General features: G+C 43.5%; 1 protein-coding gene across 1 annotated transcript in view; it reads right to left on the bottom strand.

Annotated features, from left to right (window-relative positions):
• cacna1g (calcium channel, voltage-dependent, T type, alpha 1G subunit) overlaps positions 1-20228 on the bottom strand; it is a 224855-nt gene that overhangs the window by 37450 nt on the left and 167177 nt on the right. Inside the window, exons 20-27 of the mRNA XM_030077890.1 lie at positions 16599-16667; positions 14300-14484; positions 5912-6038; positions 4593-4718; positions 4359-4448; positions 3741-3954; positions 1772-1792; positions 656-688 (exon numbers count right to left, since the gene is read on the bottom strand). Of these exons, the coding sequence (XP_029933750.1) occupies positions 656-688; positions 1772-1792; positions 3741-3954; positions 4359-4448; positions 4593-4718; positions 5912-6038; positions 14300-14484; positions 16599-16667 (865 nt within the window). The remainder of the gene's footprint in view (positions 1-655; positions 689-1771; positions 1793-3740; positions 3955-4358; positions 4449-4592; positions 4719-5911; positions 6039-14299; positions 14485-16598; positions 16668-20228) is intronic.

Below are 20228 nucleotides of genomic sequence, written 5' to 3'. Positions count from 1 at the left end.
TCTGTTATCACCTAAGGGTGAAAACATCAAAATAAGCAGTAATATTCTCATGTTTTCTCAACCACCGGGAATTAAAACGAGACAAAGGGATGGAAAAGAGAGACACAGTGTGCGTGTGTGTGTGTGAGTGTGTGTGTGTGTGTGTGCGTGTGTGTGATGGTGGTGGTGGTGGTGGGGTCTTTGCCTCCTCATGCTGACAGTGAGACAGTAACAAGACTGAAGAGGAGAGGGGATTTGGGGATGGAGAGCTACTCCTGCATATTTTACAGCCCGTTCTGCTACCATCTGCTCCCACTGACACACACACGCACACACACACACACACACACGGATGCACACACACATGGACGCACACACGAGAACACAGTCCAGCATTCTCAAGTTTACCTTGTTGTATTGTGCTTCTATTTACCAGACGGCCACAACTTTATTATGTACACACACACGTACATACACAAACATAAACATATTCATACACGCACAGCCTCCGCTACAATCTGGAATTAATCAGCAGGTCGTTTCCATCTAACACTCCTCGCAGCAGCTGCCACCTATCATATCAATATATTAACTGGATCACAGTCGAATGGACGCGCCATGTGGTGTCACAACAAAGTCACAGGTGCCAGCACACCGACGAGAGCTTTAACCGCACCAAAAGCCACTGATGCAGACAGCACTGTGCTCACTGGCAGCCATGTTGGCTCCACAAGCCTGTTCTTTGTCCACTGTCCACTCTTTGTTCACTGTGCTCAGTGTGTTGCTGTAAATCTACCATTAGATCGACATTAATCCATGCTATTTGGCAACACTCATAATTCTATTTCATAAACACATCATGATGCAATCATGGCATCCCACTGATGCACATCTTCCAGCAGAAAAAAAGACTAATTAACCCCGCCTGATGAGAAACAACCCGTTTGGGATGAGAGATGCGGAGATGAAAACACTCATGTGCCTGAATTGGTAAACCATATATTTTAATGTCAGATTAACATTGGATGTCTTAAATTAAACTTCTAGCATTGACTCCATGTGAAATTAACAGAATAACCTTGATTTAACTATGATCCAGTGCCCTTTAATAGAAAGTATTACTAGACAATGTTAACCACGACACAGAAATCCATTCTTTCAAGATAGTGTCCCTTGTGAAGCCTGACCAAACTATTCATCTTCCCTGGCTTTGATCCTACCCAGTACAATAAAAGCGGAGAGTTGAAAGTGCACGACAATGAGAGAGAAACAGATGAAATTAGTCAAGCTTATTAGTCAAACTTCTGCTGAGAGAATTATAAGAAGACTGCAGGGCTTTTGGCTTTAAAAGAAAAACATCCCCCTGCTGTGCCTCGGTTCCTAAATCCATCTCTTTTTCTCTTGAACCCCCAAAAAAAAAAAGTCTGACATTAACTGTTGCTCAGATCTCTGCCCTGTCTCACAACCTCTTTCTCCATCTTCGTTTCCCTGCCACCTTCAGTACAGACTAGAGCCTTCTCGTGGGTGGTGGTGGTGCGGTGCTGTGAGGATGTGAAGGACAAAGAGCCACGACAGAGAAACAGGTAACAGCATGTCCAGCGGACTGAGGGCTGATGGGAGAGAGGCAGGGGGGCGGGGACGCGGGATGGGGCCCTACCTCCCGTGAGCATTGAACTTTGAACCCTAGCCACCATGGTGGGTGGTCGTGGTCGTGGTGGTGTGGGGGGAAAGGGACACACAGAACATGCTGGAAACTCTGTACCTTTCAAAGTGCCTTCAGAGAGGGCCCAACTCACCCCTGGAACCATTATATCTAGAGGAATGAGACCACGTTAGTCAGTGAGAGGCAGAAGAAGAAAGCAAAGGAAGGAAGGAAGGAAGGATGGATGAGAGTGAGAGACAGAAGAGAGTCAAAGAGAAAGAAAGAGGAAAAGAGGGATGGAGTAAGACCAGAAGGAAGCGATGACAGAGTAAGCTGGTTTGTGTTCCTACTTTGTGTCTTTCCAGTGATTCTGAGTCCAATAATTTCGATTAACATGAGTCGAAGTTTTTGAACTTTTTTTTTAACAATTAGGTTGGGACACCTCTCATTCTCAAACCAACATCCTTGACTCTTCAATTCAAAGCATTTTCAAGCAACTTCAACTTAGAAACCCTGTCGTCAGAAATGAACCCATAGCGAACTTTCTCCTGGGTCGTTCTGTCTCACGATAGGCAACCTTGGATCTTTTCTGCATTGCTGTTTTGTTTAAAAAGCCAACATCATCATCAACATCTATCCAGTTCCCACCACAAATGGTATGTCAGTAAAAAAAAAAAAAAAAAAAAAAAAAAAAAAAAAAGTTTCCCAGCAACAAAAAAATATCAAGCCAAGAAGAAAGTAAGACAAATTCTACAACCGAAAACTATAGAAAAGCAAAAACAGGAAAAAAAAGGTAAATCAGTTTGGAAATATGAAGGGTCTTGTGTGGTTTGGGGCAAAAAGGGAAACACCTATTTGAAATATTCAGAAATTTTGATACGAGCAAAAGAGTGTGCGCGTGTGTGTGATTTTTAAAGTGTGCAAGGATCTGGGAGAGTTTCTCAGTCGGTCAGACACCTTTGGCAGGCGCCTCCTGAAAAGGGAAGATCCATTTCCATCTGTATTTCTCAAGAGTTGGACAAAAAAACATTCCCACTGTCAACCACCATTATCATCTAATATAGCAAGAAATCAAAAGCTTCTTCCTGCTTTAAGCAAAAAAACAAAAAAACAAAAACAACAACGTCCACTGCTCCTGGTGAAAATGTAAAGAAAAAAGCAGCAAGTGCCTTTGGAAGAAACAAGTAAAACACTAAGTGTAGGCACCAAAATCCCATTAAGTCCAATGCTAGGACATGCCAGTGCTTATTTTTGGGGGGGGCAGGAGGCAGTGGAATAAATAGAAATCAACCAAGCAGTTTCTCACCAACTCCTATACAGCCGGAGGGGAGGAGGTGCAGGCGGGGAATCAGCTCCAACTCCTAAAAATCACAGCCTTAAAAGCCCATAAAAAGGGGGAAGCCTAAACTGATCAAAGAATCAAAATCAGCTGAGGGAACTGAGAACTAAGGGAAAACTGAACCTCCTTTTCTTCCAGATTTTGGTACATTCCTTCCCCTCCGGCTGTACTACACCACATGCAGAAGAGAAGAAGGGAGGGGGGCTAATCTAATTTTTGACCGGGGAGATAATAATTGTAATATCTCAAACACCCCATTTAATGCCCCCTCACCTTCTAGCTCTTGATACCCACCACCATGCAAGCCCCGCTCTTCAGCACTCACTGGGCATGCTCCAAGGGGCCATCCCAAGCACGGCATCTACGGTAGACCAGGCAAGGGATGGGAGGAGGGAAAGAGAGGTCTAACACCGGTGGTCACCTGTCCTAGATCTGGAAACCCACAGAATGTGCAAACTTTTCTTAACGTCCAACTAATCAGCGAGACTCGGTGGGCTGAATGTGGACTTGAAGAAAAGAGTCCTCAGAGTCTTGAGAACCAGACTAGGTGACCATCGGACGGCACCAAAAACTAACGGAAGGACCTACAGTGAAGGGAAAGAGGGCGGTCGGAGGGAGAGGGAAGGATCTACCGCAGAATAGCATCTATTGTCAGGACTAGCGCGCTAATTGCGTTCCTCGGGCTTTGGTCAAACCAAAGCAAAGGAAGAAACAAAAACCAGAAAAAAAGTACAGGCTAAAATCAAGCAGGACTCAGAAAGATGTGGAAAGACTACCGACCAGCCAGCTCCTTCTCCTTACTCCGTCTCTTTTTCTCCATGCGTTTCAGTCTCTTCTCCTCCCTGCGCTTGGCCTCCTCGGCCTCCTGGTGACGCCGGCACTTGTGGAAGTTCTCCACCACGACGCCCACGAACATGTTGAGCACGAAGAAGGCCACGATCAGCAGGAAGGAGATGAAGTAGAGCAGCATCCATGGGTTGTAGTTCATGATTGGCTGGAGGAAAATGAAAAAAGGCAAAACTTTAATAAAAGTGGACAATAACCCCAGCAATGTTATTTTCAATTTCAAAGTGGCAAAGAATGTATCTTGGCAGTCTGTAGCAACCCAGATAGCACACATAAATCTTCCTGATGTAGGCTGAGGATTTAAGATTGTAAATTGACTGAATATCGGAAAAAGCATCTTGCCTATGTAGGTCTGACTTAGGTTTTTCATTGGAGTTTTGCTACAAAGGTGCGACATTAAAACAATCTTCAGACTACATCAGGAAGATATAGGGAAGATACCAGAGACATCAATCTGATCTAATCATTCATCAGTTTGATGTTGGGTAGTCATAGGGCCAATGAGAGAGTGATGCGAATGTGTGTGTACTACATGGGTGTGCATGTCTATACCTGTTGGTCGACTCCTACAGCGTCCAGTCCATCGTACATTATGTCCACCCAGCCGTCTTTTGATGCCAGAACAAACAGCGACATCAAGGCCTGCGACAGGGGAAAGGAAGGAGACACAATGCTTGACTAAACAAAACAAAACACAACAAAACAAGGCTTGTAAAGAACCTCACCCTCACAAAGTTCATCAAGAATTTAATAGTCTTCAAAGAGATGGCATATCTGAAGCCTTACCTGGCCCAGGTTGTCAAAGTTGTACTTGTGCCTGACCCATCTGTAGTTGGCCTGCAAGCAGTCGGACTTGTTGGTGATGTTTCTTATGTCTTCTCCGTGACAAATAAAGAACTTCCCCTTGAAAAGCTGGGGGGGGAGAAAGTACGGAAACTATTTCAGTGGAAACTGTCAAATGAAAAATATTTCTGTCTTTCTTAGCTTGTGTTGTACAGTAAACCTCAATAGACGGCAGAAATTTCACCCATAAACCTAATTAGGCTGTTGCTTGTAATAAAGGCTGCACTTAGTAGCATTGAGGAAATAATTTAAGTAATAATCCACAATATTTTCATGTAAATAAATGTCTGTTTTGCTACTCTTTATTGTCATCTGAAATAGCACAAGGGTGATTCAGCCTCTTTCCCAATTCATGAATGCTTTTAAATTGGCTGCTCTGAACACTCTGTGTCTGGTAGCTGTTTCCCAGCAAAAATACCTCTGCTGCAACAAAGCAATGCATTTTACATTTTTTTTACAGTGTTGTTTGGAATAAACAGAAGAACATGAACTGACTAGTTAGCATAAGCGTCCACGTCTGAACAGAGAAAGATACAGTAAGAGCGCCACCTACAGAAACTCAGGCTTCCTTAACAGAATACCCAAAGGAAAAAAAAAAGGGCATCAGACACTGGACACACTGTTTGACCGCCAGCTGAGCTCTGACAGAAACACTACAGTAATGATCACTTGGCAACAAAGACAAAAAACAAAAATGACGGATTTCGCAGGTGAAGTCAACGATGAGATATTCAGCTAACGTTTGTAACAGCTACAGGTTAAGGGCAGTGCAGTCACGTCTATAAAAGCCTCTTAACAAGTGGCAGCTTCCAGTCACCGGCCGGGCATCACGGCGGCCATTAACCGCCATGACACCGCATCACTTGGAACGATGGCCTGGACACGCACGCGGCCTGCGCGGGGCCAAGGACACAGCACTCGTTACTATAGATTGCTCCTCAGGCCGTTCGCCATGAAATCTCCATCATGACCCGATAAGCGCTGACATGTGTCCCGAAACATGAGTTATAATGTGGAAACCGAATGGAAAAGCTATTTTTTTTTTCCCACGGCGAGCTCCTGATGTATGACTGCAAGAGACAACCGCGTGAGGGAGCAGGAGAAAGTGGGGGAGTATCTGTGACATGTCGTTGAACTGTTGCAGCTTGGAAGGAGAGAGGAGGGGGGGATAATGTTTCTGTGTCAGGGAACCGTGCCATGGTTTTCTAGAACGCTATTTCACTGCCTCTCTCGCGTCTCAATATTTCTTTCCCCGGTCTCACCTGAACTCCCAGGATGCCAAAGATAATGAAGAAGGCGCAACAGATGACCACGATGTTGCCGATGGGCTTCAGAGAGGACATCAGGGTCTCCACCACCAGCTTCAGCCCCGGAGCTCTGCTGATCACCCTGGAACACAGTGTACAATAGGATATCAGTGCAACGTGAGTGTGTGTGTGTGTGTGTGTGTGAGAGAGAGAGAGAGAGAGAGTGAGAGAGTGAGAGAGTGTTTATGCAGGGCACTCTTAGGTCATTTACAGTACAGCCCAGACCAGATGGAGGAGGGATGCCTGTGGCGTTCCAATTCCCCCCAACGTCCTCAACCCCCCCGCACACACACACCCTGAGGCCCTCACCCTGTCTGCCCCCAACAACCACACACACACACACACACACACACACACACACACACACACACACACACACACACTATTCTGCTACAGTTTTGGCCTTCCCTTGGTTTGTCAACGGTCAGATACCTTCACGGCCTCTTCCTCCTAAGTCAGTCATTTACCCACCATGCATTTCAAACACCGGTAGGCTTGCACATAAACTACTGCTCTACTCACTCTCTCGCTTCTCTCCACACATTATCTTTCTTTCTTTCTTTCTTTCTTTCTTTCTTTCTTTCTCCCCCCATTCATTTTTGCAGTCAAGGAAACAGACACGTCTAATTAAGTCAATGGACTGATGAGGATGTTTAATTAGTAGCAGCATGGCACCCAGCGCTGCACTGCACTGCAGCTGGGCGTCTCTGAGAAAGGAAAACACACACACACACACACACACACACACACACACACACACACACACACAAACACACGCACAGGAATTGATCTGCACACGAACCCATACACACAACAAACAACTCTGTACACTCATTCACACGATCTCTCCCTGTCTCGCACATATTGCACATTCACATTTACGCACGCACTCACACCAGAACACACACACACACACACACACACATTTGCGGGCAGAAAACACATGCGTGAGCATACACACGCACATTCATTCAAACATATGCAAGCCTCTTTGATTCACACACTGAGTCAATAGAATCCAAGGATAAGATGAGACAGTCACATGAAAAGGCCTAAAAGAGATTAGCAGAGAAAACACACAGAGACACACAAAGAGACTGTTATCGCTTCTGTGTCTGTCCATTAAGCTCAGTCTTTGTCAGCATTGTATGTTTTCCAGTGTTTGCGCCCCTGAGCACACAGCTGAGTGTACGGAGAGTCAATAGCACATTAAGACAGGACATGAGATAATGAGGAGCCGGGACTGACAAAAGCCACTGATCGATAGCCCTGATCAGAGCCGATCAGCCACTCAGATACTAACAACAGTCCCCAGGCTGCGCTGCCCCGGTGTTGAAAACATACTGTTGTGCAGTACCTCTCTTGGCCTATAGAGGGCACTGGTGTTCAAGAGCCGCATGTGAATGTGACCTGCAGTTTTTGGACACTGACATGTGCTATGATGTCTTCACCAGCAGCATAAGGCGATGATGAAGCAGAGCCAGTTTTTTTACCTATTTCTGGAAGAAGGTTTACCCAACTTTTAAGCATGGAATAGATATTAATTATATTTTAGTAGTGGCAAACATATCGTATAACAGTGGTCTATAATTGCAAACATCAAGCATGGTGGATACAAGATTACTTGAAAACACGTTAACGCCAGGATTGCAGGCATGAATGTGTTTTCCCAAAACTTTTGGATAGTGTTCTTGATTTTCAGCAGTAAGTTTCACTGTATCTGGGGGGATTTGTTCTGTATATCTGGCTGTCACTCTCAACAAAGTCAAACAAATGAGAGGAAAAAGAAAAAGCCAACTTGAGATGAGCGACAGGCAGAAAGAAATGCGACTCATGGGGGAAGTCGACGCTGCTGCCGAGTTCACCGAGGACAGAAATGTGTCGTGCGCAGCCGTTTTCCAGCTCAGTCCTTGCGTCCTTGCTTGTGTACCACACATTTTTTTTTTTAAAAAAGTTAGGTGTTTCCACACAGCTCCACTTTGCATATGAAAACACCCAGTCAACCTCTTCCTGTCGTCTTCTTCTTTTGGGCTCCACTCTCACAAACATGGGAGAGCGGCGGCGCTGGGGAAGTGAAAAAGGCTTATTAAGGAGGGGGACGAAGAAGAGAAGAGCCTCTTATTATGAGTCAATACACTCTGATGATGCAGGACGTGAAGGACACACACTGTGATGGGCTCCTTTCCGTAATTTGCATATGACACGAAAGGAAGGAGGGGAAGGAGGTGGATGGAGGGAACAAGAGGGAGAAAAGTTAGGTGCAGTTCTTGCTTCTAATCTAGCTCTTTGCATAATTCCATACCAGCTCACAGCGTGTCCTCGTTTTGTGTGCTATACAAAGGAGCGAGGATGAGTGTGCCGCGAAGCACGACACCTGCACACAAACTCACGAGCATGCGCATGCACACACACACACACACACACACACACACACACACACACACTCTTCTCTTTCTCCTCCATCATATCCCTCACACCGAGGAAACGGAACAACAAGTAGGGCAATAAGTGGCAGGCTTGTTCCCACAGCGCAAACACTGGGTGTAATTAAAAGGGAAAGAGAGAGAGAAACAGGGAATACAGAGCGAGGAGGCGGCTTGGTGAGTTGGAAGGATATACAGGGAATAAAAAAAAAATTAGGCAGCTGCTATTTTCTTACTTTTTTTATTGAATAGATTTTTTTTCCCCCTCAACTTGGCTTCTCTCCATCTTCTCTTTTCACCTTGCGCTATCATTTTCCTCTCTTGTCTTCCCTCTCTTCCAATCTCCAACTGTCCTCTCTCATCGGCTGTCAAACTTTAACGCCGCGCCGTTCTCGTACCTGACACCGTAGCGCTAAATGAGGGGAAAGTAAATGTGCATCGCATGCTGTGTGAGTTTCAGAAGCGATCGGTGATAATGCAAGCTAATGAGGCCCCCTCGGCCCCCTCAGACACAGGGCGTGGCGCTGCACAAAACACAAAAAAAACGTGGATGACTACGACACAGGAGCCTCCGGATGAATGCATCATCGCAAAGTGACGGATGAGCTTAAAGACTGAGCCGACAGGGGGTCAACAGTGGGTGGGAAATAATACGGGATTTATCAATAAACAGCCGTGTGTGGCAGCCGTGACCCCATGCTATAATGAATGGATATACCAAGAGAAACGGGGGGAGGGGGTCGATGAGGTGTAGGTGGCGTTAGGTGACATAAAAGTGCCATTTGGTGACATGAGGTGCTAACTTCTGGACCTTCCCTGAGGCCGGCCCTCAGCTCAGGTGGTGGGCTTGATGAACGACTGGAGATGTGTGTGTGTGTCCCGGTCAACAAAGCTGATGCATCATCCTGTCACCCTCACACACACACACACACACACACCCATGGACCATCCTCTCTTGTGCTATGTAATGGCGTCATTAATATCTCTAATGGGAAACAAACACCCGCACACCCCCTGTGTGCAAACATACACACACACACACACACAGAGCAAACAAGGACTTACCAATGTGCCAAAATTATTTTCACACAACCATGTCGGCCTGGAAATTCGAGCATGAGCCGCAAACTCTTCACCTCAAATCATTTTCCTTCAAACTGAGCTGCCTAAATGACAGCTTGTCGGTGATTCGAGGGTGTGGCCATGCAAATGTTGTGCGTTGAGCGCTCTTCCCCGGTCAGAGTCAGAAACTCAGACGCTACCTCTGTGAAACCCACGTGCCCCTGTGTTGCCAGAGGGGGAAAAAACACAGCCAAACTCATATTTAATTCAAGCACCGCTGGACTCAAAGTGTGAGGCTGCAGCAGTCGAACACTGGTAACAAGCTGATGCTGAAATTTGCAACAGCTTATCAGTTTAGGCACGGCAAAGCTGTGTGTGTGTGTGTGTGTGTGTGTGTGTGTGTGTGTGCTGCACCAGTCTCTCATGGATAACAGGTTTTAAAAGTATAGCTATTAAGTGTACATATTGACTGAAGGGTCACTCTTGACAATACCAAAATATAGCTTCAGATACTGCAGCTAAATGTTCAAAGCTTAAAACATGTCTAATATAAAGTGTATTATATAACTGGGCAGCTATGGTTATATAAGTTCATCTTAGGCCAAGTAATCTGATTGAAGCTGTTTTCCAGCCATGTTGATAATTCCCGTTCTTTATAAAAAATGGAACTGGTGGCTGTTCTAACTCTTGTGGTGACCGGGGAGCTAGTTAGCGATCTTTCTTGGTTCTGTTTCCTGTGTTTTTTTTTCTGTTCTTATGCATGTGGACCCAAAGTGAAGGAAACTTTTCAGACAGCAAGTATTTGTCTGTGCTGTTATACCAAAGGCATCATGGTTACATTCATAATGACTGTAAAGGAAACCCTCCTTTGGGTATGTGTAACAGGCGTGCATGGTGTCCATTAAAGGACCATGCTGACTTTTTGAGACTTTGGCCTGTCACTGCAAAAACTATTCATCTAAACAAGTCATTAAGCCTCGTATTCAGCCTTAAAATCTTGTTTTTGTTAAAACAAGTGAAAAAATCTGCCAGTGGGATGAGCTAATCCCATTTGTTTCCAATGCTAATCAACATGTTTCCAGATTCCTCGAATCAAGTGTCATTTTCTTGATCCTACTGGACTGACTTGCCTTATTCTGCCTTGTCTCAACATAATTACACATGTTCAAAATTCCTATTCCTCCTTATACATATTAGAAAACAACTTAAACTACATTTGAAAGTATAACAAGTATGATTATCTTTTCCCACTGGCGGATAGTTTAAGAAAAACATGATTTCAACAGAGAATATGATACTAAATTATTTGCCAACATGGAGCTTTTCTGCAGAGTGGTTCCCTTCCCAAATATGTGGTGAACGATGGGCGCCAAAATCTGCATCAATCTTGCAGATAGCTCTCTCTGTCTTCAGCATATAACGCGTTCAGTAATTGTGGGTTGTAAACATTATCCTAAAAGAACAATGACCAACGGGCCAAACTCCCAAAAAAGTTGGTGTAGTCTTTTAAAGCCGTGTTGTTGTTTTTGTTCTAACAAAAGCACGACTTTAATGAAGGCCATGCAGTAGTTTTCCCCTCTGTTGACCACACTGAATTATCTCTGGCAGGGTTTAAGTACCCACAGTCCTCGACGACGGAGGCACGCACAAAGAGCAGAAAACTAATAGCTTGATGCTGCAGCCTTTAATACTTTGCTCCTCCTTTCAGAGTATAGAGGTTTGGAAGTTAATAACTACCCTCAAAAATGATATTACACTATTACTTTGCTTGTAGCTCATCTGCAGCCTCAGCGGAGGAAGAGGGCCATGTACCCAAGCTCAGCGATTTCCTCCTGTTCCCCCTTTGCTTCCTGTCTCTTCTTTCCAGTCCTGTCCTGTTTCTCCCTCACTCAGTCTTCCTCATGTCTTCCTAATCCTATTTCTTTCTCTGCCACTTCACATTTTTGCCAAATGCAGACATGAGGCTTTTAAAAACTATAGAAAAAAACCAAACAAACTTTCTGTTGCCCTTTGCTCCCAAGAATACTCGCCCCCAAACTTAAAATTAGTCCAATTTACTCCTGTAGCTGCTACATATTTTATAATCTGACTTTAAAACCTTCCTTACTGGACATTAATACAGCCTCAGCCTTGCCCTGCCCCCTGAGGATTAAATAAGTCGAGGCATAAGGCAGACAGAAAGTTAGAGATGGAATATTCAGCAGTTTGAATGAATAGAGCATTTTGTCGTTCAGCGTCTACTTTGTCACAATTGCTACCAATCTAATAAGGAAGCCTCGTCTCTGACAGCAGGGAAACAAATGTTGCTGGAAAGCACGGACGCTACAGGCGCATTAGCATTTATGCATTTTAATTTGTAAGTGAACAGGGTGGACACTGTGCATGCAAGAGCCTTATGACTAATTAAGCACCAACATTGCCACCAAAAAAACCCCCACAAATTTTAAAGTCTTTTGCTCCCTGAAACCCGGTAAGTAAACTTCCTCTGACATTAGATTTCAAAACCCCCTTTAGGATTCATCTGAAACATTTATTAGTAGCTAAAAATGTTAAGATTGGTGCCTTTATCCTCACATGTGGTCATCTCTTGTGGTTGGCGCGTTACAGAAAGAGGTGTTCTGGTGACTGGCACGTTAGACGGGGGAAACAAAAGTCCCCCAGGCATCCAGCAGCAGCAACAGCAGCGTGCACGGAATAAAAACAAGAAACCAGCTAATTAACATGAGCCGCGATAGCCTACAGCCACCATGGCTGAACAGACAAAGAAAAGAGTAACATTTTACATCAAATGATATCAAAGGAAAATCTAAGGAATGGCACAGTACTGGACACACCATTGGACAAACAAAGAACTCTGGGAAGAGTAGTTCAAAACCACCACAGCAAAAACTCATTAGCGTCAAAGATGCTGCCAAAATCAAATGAAATGAGAAACTCTAGGATTACCACTTCAAATCTGCAGCTCACATTCGCGGTTTTGTCATTGATGCGGCCGAGGTTTGTCCAAAGCCACAGGACTTTATTTTACATTTTAGCAGAGATCCCAAGGTTTCCAAAGATGCCAAACATGTCCTGCTGATTTACAAGGAAATGTGTATTAAATGATGCAGATGAAATCTAGATATTTCATTAAACAACGGTCCTAATGTCTTTGGTTTGAATATTTCACTCAATATAGGAATAATTTAGCTTCAAAGAAGCGCTGCAACCAGCAGATACAGAATATGTGTGTGACACTGCTGTACAATATGCAAATAAATGTATTTTTCTAACTCTGAAGCTATGTAGGTAGAGAAAATCCATCAGAGTTCAAGGAGTTAAACATCATTGAAAGGCATTTGTTAGAGAGAGTATTTGACAAAGAAATTTTATTCCATTATGAGGTTAATTATAGATGACTTAATACCATCACCCACAATGCCTCAGCCTGCCTGGTGATCACACTGTCCAACCGGACATAAAAACACTCTTTAGGCTTCCGTTTCCCTCAGGGTGATCTGATCTGACCGGATTGTTTATCTCATGTAAATCTGACATCACAGGGACCTGAAGCCTACTGTGCAGTGTAGGAGACACAAAAAACACCCGTCAGCACGCACAGATACCACATATACATGAACACACACTTCAGTGCTCACACACTCACAGAGGTTAGGAGCTCCAAGATGAAATCGTAGTTTGAGGCGAGTGAATATTTCACTTTCATGTGAAAGGTGAGAGTTAAAAAAAAAAAGGAGGTGAGTAGGGACTGAAGTAAATATCAGCGGCATTTTGTGGGTAAATTGGGCAGGACGAAAATGAATATTTGATTTTCGTGCTCTTCCTGAGAATGTTATAAATATTCAAGCAAGGGCAAAGCCTCAAGAGCTTCCCTTCCTGAGATGAGACACCGAGCATGTGCCAAGTCAAGCATACAGCCGTACACATGCAAATGGATCCACGTGCACACATACACACACGCACACACTCACAAACACACACACACTCACACACACACAAGCACATACAAACACATCTGGTGATGAAAGTACAAAAACAATCCTCAAATTGGAGATTTCCGCCTTCTTTTCACTCAAATAAACACGATTGTGTACCCGCTGATAATAACACATGCATGAATGCATACTAAAATAAATGTGCACACATACACACACAGACGCACACACACACATTCGCACGCACCTCCCTTTCAGTGCCTCCCGAAAGTTTTAAAAGGTGAAAGATATATCAGAGCTGAGAAAAAGGCTCGGCGGGTTCCCGGCTCATCCACTTGATGCTTGCGGTCACTTCAGTCAGCTCTCCTCATCCCACAAGTCTGAAGTCAAGTGTGTGTAATGGGAAGACTTGTACCTCAAGAGATCCAGAGTCAAGCATCATGGACATGACAGCGTGTGGCGTTTTGGGCAGCACTGTCAGGCACAGTGCAGTATTTACCTTGGGGCTAGACTGATATATGGGTTTGAGTCAGTATTGGTTCTTTAATAAAAATCAGATATCGGTAAGTCTGAGTGGAGGAAGATGAGGTGTAACTTTTATTCAACAGCATCAGAAGTGGCAGTCCAACACTATTATTTAGTCAATTTTCTGGTATGCAAGATGGTGGGAAGCCAAAATAAAAAAAATAATTTGATTGTAGAGCCCTATCCACAAAATGAAATAGATTAGTTCACCATAACACCATCAACAGTCCTCAAACTTCAAGCAGACAGCGCACATCATCCAAAAAAAAAAAAAAAAAAAAAAAAAAAAAAAAAACAGTTACACCTGCACGCCTTGCACCGATCACAGGGGACATCAAGGTTACGGCGAGTTTGTTGTGTGTGTCTGTAAATGTGTGGTGCCCGGGAGAGCCGCTCACCGCAGAGGCCGGAGGGTCCTCAGCAGCCTCAGCACCCGGAGCATGCCCAGGATCTTGGTGCCAGAGTTGGAGATGAGCGACACCAGGATGTCAATGACGGAGATCAGCACCAACATGCCGTCCAGAATGTTCCAGCTGCTCCTCAGGTAGGCCTTGTCCCCGAAGCACCAGCCCAAAGCTACAATCTGCACACAGGAGGGACATTTTGATACATCAGTGTATATAACAACAATAATAATAATTTATCTATATAGCATCACTCAAAACACAGTTATAAAGTGGTTTACAATAAAAAAAAACAAAAAAACATTAAAACACAGGAGATTTAAAAGGGTTTGGATGAGCTGGAGGCATATAAAGTATAACAAGTGAAACTGCATCCTAGCACAGACATTATAATGATATATCTGTCTCAAAAGCACAAAGGGCATTTCTGCAAAGGCCATCGACCTATTTTTGCTTAACTGGCTGCAGATTTATTTGATGACAGGACATCTTTTTTTTTTAAATTTATTATGTATACATTTTTTCTTAGATTAGATATTGTCGTTAAAAAATCTATGCGCAGAGTCCCTCATGCATAGCCTATTTACTTGGTAGTTTGACTGTTTATTTTGAGATTGGCAGCTATGAATATAAAAGTTTTGCACAGCTCATTTCTCATTCTATAGATATCTCGTTTTTTTATTCTGCCTATAAAGCAATTTGCATTCCAGAAAATAACACACTGATGTTTTTCTTTCTCTTTTCTCTTCCCTTCTTTCTTTCTTTCTTTTAGCTCAAACTTATTAAATCAGGACAAACAATGCAAGACAACTTTTTTTTTTTTTTTTTACTTTCCGCATTGCTAAACACCTACTGCAACTCAGCAGATAAGAGAGACAGACAGCAGACAGAGAGAGGGAGAGAGAGATGAAATGAGACAGGCAATGATAGAAGGCATGATTTGCATATGTTGTGGCTCATTGATGCATAAAAGCACATGTATAAATAGCATGGTGGAGGATCATCAAACGGGCTCCCACAGTCCTGACAGCTCTTCCTGACTCCTCACTTCCTGCATGCAATGCTAATTAAAGTGGTAATCCTCAAAATCTGCAGTTTTACATTTCTGGCCACATCTTTGGTGATAAGCAGTCATTGCCAGTCCGTGTGTGTGTGGGTGTGTGTGTGTTTGTGTGTGTGTGTTTATGGGGGCCCTAAGTCTGTTAGCTCTGCAATCACATCGGGACCAAAAATAGAGATTGAGGCTTTCGATGAGTGACACCCATGAACTTTCTTCCCCTCTGCCTCCACTCGCCGCTGCCCACGCCGGCATGGACCTCCATTCAGAGCTGGGCAATTTGAATACTGGCGAGACAATCCTCTGCTTAGCATTATGAAACAGCCTGGAGTGTGTGTGTGTGTGTGTGTGTGTGTGTGTGTGTGTACTTTGCATGTGCGCACACTGTTTGTGTCTCAGTTTCTTGCTCTGCATCCATTCTCTCTTTCCCTGTTGTGGTTATGGCTCTGTTCCAGTGATTGACCAATAAGAACACAGCTCTCATAATGACACAGTTCTCTATAATAATGTCATTTATAATAGTACACTGTATTATGTGTTAAGATTACATGCTACCTGACAGGATTTCCTTCTGGATAAATAAAATATTTATCTAGCAGAAGGGAGCTCTCCCACAAGTCCACATATCAAAAACACATATTGTTTTGCATATTAATTCTTATAACTTTGTTTTTCTTCAAGACCATGGGCATAACTTACCTAGTCGTTCATCAGTATCTGCATCTGAAGAAGACTTCACAGTTCAGGCCGATTAATCTGGCCTCCACCTGAACTGTTCTGATATTTTTTTCAAGCCGCTTCATTTTCAAACTTTATCATTTGCTGAGAGTGATACAGACAATATAGAATGAATTGATCAGTGCGACTAACGAACCGTGTACTTGTTCTGTCTCCATTGTTCAAGTTTATCTCCTTACTTTTCAGCGCTTTCATTTTTCCGGTCGGTAGTCATGGAAACATGACGCTCTGCCAGTGATGGCAGAGTGATGAAAACAAACGTGTGTGAATATGAACCGTATTGCTGATTATATGCGTGGTGACATCACCTCCCACCAACGATCAGGCACGCCTCTTTTCACCAAATGTACAGTATAATTGCTAGGGGCCACAGGTTACAGCAGGGGTTCCCAAACTTTTGTATGTCAAGGACACATGAGCAATAGACCACAGTCCAAAAGAATCCCTGCTGATATTTTTTAGTTTTAGATTTGTAGAATTCAGCAGTTGATACCTTACCTTTACTGTCATCTCGGTCACGAAGATCGCCGTGAAAATGTAGTTGGATAACGTCAGGAAGATTCTCTCCTGCAGAGGCAAAAGAGGGAAAGAAAGACGGATACAGATAAGAGAGAGAAGGAGAGACATGAGTGAGTTGAGGTACATGATAATAGCTTTGGTGACCAAATGAAACAAAACTTTATAAAACCAACATTTAAGCAGTGTAACATGTTTTTTCATGTTTAACCACGTACCTGCCCACTCTCTGGGCCAGCTGAATTTTTTTCACCCGTGTCTCAGTTGATGTACAAAATAACATTTTAACTGAGGGAGATAATTTACTCCTACACTGTGTATCTGAAATCATCTGTGTACAAACATCACAATTTTCCTCACTAATGATGGCTGGCATAAACTAATAGGTTTTTAAGTGCCGCAAAAAATATGCAGACAAGACATTTAATCTTGTATTCAGCCTACTTTTGTGAAGAAATCTGCCAGTACCGAGAGCTAGTCTCCCTTTTTCCAAATAAAAATTAACATGTCTCAAGAATTTTTGTGAATCAAGAGCAATATATATATATATGTACTTTTTTTTTTTTTTTTTTTTTTTGTTGGTTATTAGTAGTTTGGTTATTGATTGACTGAAAATGGCATCAACTAAGCTGAACTATCTTGCCTGTTAACTGGCAGAATATTTCACTAGTTTTGAGAAAAACAAGATTATAATGCTGAATATGAGACAAAACACCTCATTAATTTGAACATTTATGAAGACAAGAAAAATAGCATTTCCTCATTTCTTGTATTTCCGTCAGAGAAAGGCAGCTGTTCCAGAAAACAAGGGGTATATTTTTGTTTCTTGAGGGCTCAAGCAGCCCGGTACACTGTGAAGACCAAGTTATTAGTCTCACATCTATACCCACTCACATGCTGTACTCTGCTCCCCATGTAGCTCCCATAGCTCCTGCTGCCTGGGGCAGCATGGCTCAGCGGTGTGTGTGGAAGTGGGAGAGGATGGGAGCCTGTTTACTAAGCTAAACAAGGACTGAGGAGAGAAAACAAGCAGGCTAGCAGGAATGAGATTCTCTCACTGACCGCTTATTTACCCTACTTCCCTTGTGTCTGGGGAGACAAGACCCTCTCCTGCTTCTGTAAGTGTGTGTACGCATGTGTGTGTGTGTTTATGTGTGTGTAGGTGGTTGCCTTTCCCATGACCTTCTGCTACCATCACACACGCTCTGAAAAACACAAAATCACACACACACACACACACACACACACACACACACACACACACACACACACACACAGGGATGGCAGTGCTGCAGACTTGTGACTTATTCCTGAAGTCTATGGGAATGTGAGCCATGACATCACTGGGAAGTGCTGCAGTTTAGAGGGTTTATAAATTCCAGGCTTGACAGCGGCCATTCCGATCCGCTGCGAAAGAGCCTTCATGCTTTCATTCATTATAAACGAACAACCGGCATGCGGTATGGAATGAGAGAGCGGTGGGGAGAGGCAGAGGGCAGAGAGAGAGAGAGAGATGGAGAGAGAGTGGAGTGAAAATACATGGCTGCACACGGGACACAATTTCACCGGGCACAGTTCACCTCCATTCATTCTCAGTGACAGGTAAACAACTGTGTTTGCGTGGCATGATGGGTAGATGGCAATGGAAACCAGGTTTACCCGACATGATGAGAAAATTATTACTAATATTATGCAAAGGAGTGTGATGTCTGCAGCAGGAAACCAATCACATAAAGTGGGTGATTTGCTGGTCTTCTTTGTGTGTATTATTAGTGGAGGTAGGCTTTCAAAGGTTTCTGGACCCCCATTTATACATTTTTTGTAGCAATAAATCATAGTGAAATTGAACTAATTACTCATTTTGTTGAAAGTTTCCTGGAAGTCCCTCAAGGACCCCTGGGTGACCCCTGAACCCCACTTTGAAAAGCTCTTGCCTAAAATACAAGTAGTAATACAGACAGTCTAAACAAAATAAGTTGGCTTGCTCATCTGATTATCCCATCACAAATATTTGCAGTCACACTATCTTGCTATTTTGAAGCACAACACCATGATTACACGTACCATATGTATGTAATTGATCATATTACAAGATGATGAAGTAAATGATGAACATTAAAGAAAAAAATTAAGAATTTGCGCGGATGCTTGTAGCCAAATGCGCCCAATAAAACTAGTGCAGCAAGCCTTCACTGGTTGTAATGTATTCTGAGATGAGAATTGAAAGTTTTAGAGATCATAAGAGACACTGACAGGAATCCAGAGCTCCCTCAAAAGGCAGTGACACACCTCCCTCCCTGTTGCACTCATCTATTTCTCATGCCTCGCTCCTGAGGTGCTGTTATTCCCGGTCTAATGCCTGGCGTCCCGCGTCTCCAACCACAGCTCAGAGACCCAACGGGCCTGAGAACCTCATTCCAGCTAGGCCGAGTTTGAAGTCATTCTGAGCACAATGGCAGAAACCGAGCTATGACATAAACCCAGAGAGTCTTTGCTTAGTTACAAGCCAAGTGTCAGACAACAGCCAATATTAAACACTTCCAGTAGCAGCTACTGGTATCCTTGCATGAGTGGTTAAAGCTGCACTAGGCAATTTCACACACTAATGGATCCAAATGGCAGCAAGAGGTCTTCAAAACCCTGAAATCAAGCATCATGACATGAGTGTCCCTTATTCCAGCTATCACTGGTGACTCTCTGTGAAATAAGAACAATGATAAAAATAAAGCAAACAGTTTACAAATAGGGTGAATGTGTGGATACTCTTTTCTATTGCATTTTTTAGGCTGCTAAGAAATGCATTACATTTTAACATTAAAATCTTGCCTAATGCCGTTTTAAATTATGCAATCACAAGCCCGTCTTGTATTTCTGAACAACAAAAAACACAGACACCCCACACTGAGAGTATCTTTTGCTGGCGAGCCTTCATCCTGGGCTGGTCCCTTCACAGATGAATGGGAGGCTTGTACGGCCACCTCTCTGTCTTCACATTCTCTGGAGAAGATGACGCGGTCGCTGAAAGCTTAGATTGATTGTAATTTGTGAACTTGATGCTGATATAATTCAATTTAGAGCTCGAGACAGTGATGTATTATCCCCCAGCTCAATTAGGAATAATAAATCATAATAGGTGGTATAATCATCCTCAATCATCTCTGCTGAGCTTCAGGAAGGGAGTATCCAGGCAACCTCCAGCACCAAACCAAAACAGCAGAGAACTGAGAGCCAAAGCCAAATTGTCTGACATCACTTCCAGGACAATAAACAAATTATGCAGGCTGCATTCCACACTGAAATGTCACGACGAAAACATTTTATCTCTGTAACAGTGAGCACATGTCTATTTAAAGTAAAATATAGTGTAGCATCTTTGATTAGTGAAGGCACACAGGACCCGTGCAGCAGGTACTGCAAAACAGTAGCTGCACACCAGCAGTGGAGTGATAAATTGCACATGTTTGGCTGTTACACGCTGCCAGAATGGCATCAGCGAGTGGAAATTGACTTACTATCAGCCTCATTTATTCAAAGCAAGCCGTACAGAAAAACAAATAGCGTCTTGCGATGACCACCTGGGCAAATGAGATCTGCAGCGATAAGCATCGGGGC

Source organism: Myripristis murdjan, chromosome 19 (genome assembly GCF_902150065.1).
Source record: "Myripristis murdjan chromosome 19, fMyrMur1.1, whole genome shotgun sequence".
NCBI lineage: Eukaryota > Metazoa > Chordata > Actinopteri > Holocentriformes > Holocentridae > Myripristis > Myripristis murdjan.
Note: the sequence above shows the minus strand (reverse complement) of the source record. Positions and strands in the feature narration are given on the sequence as shown.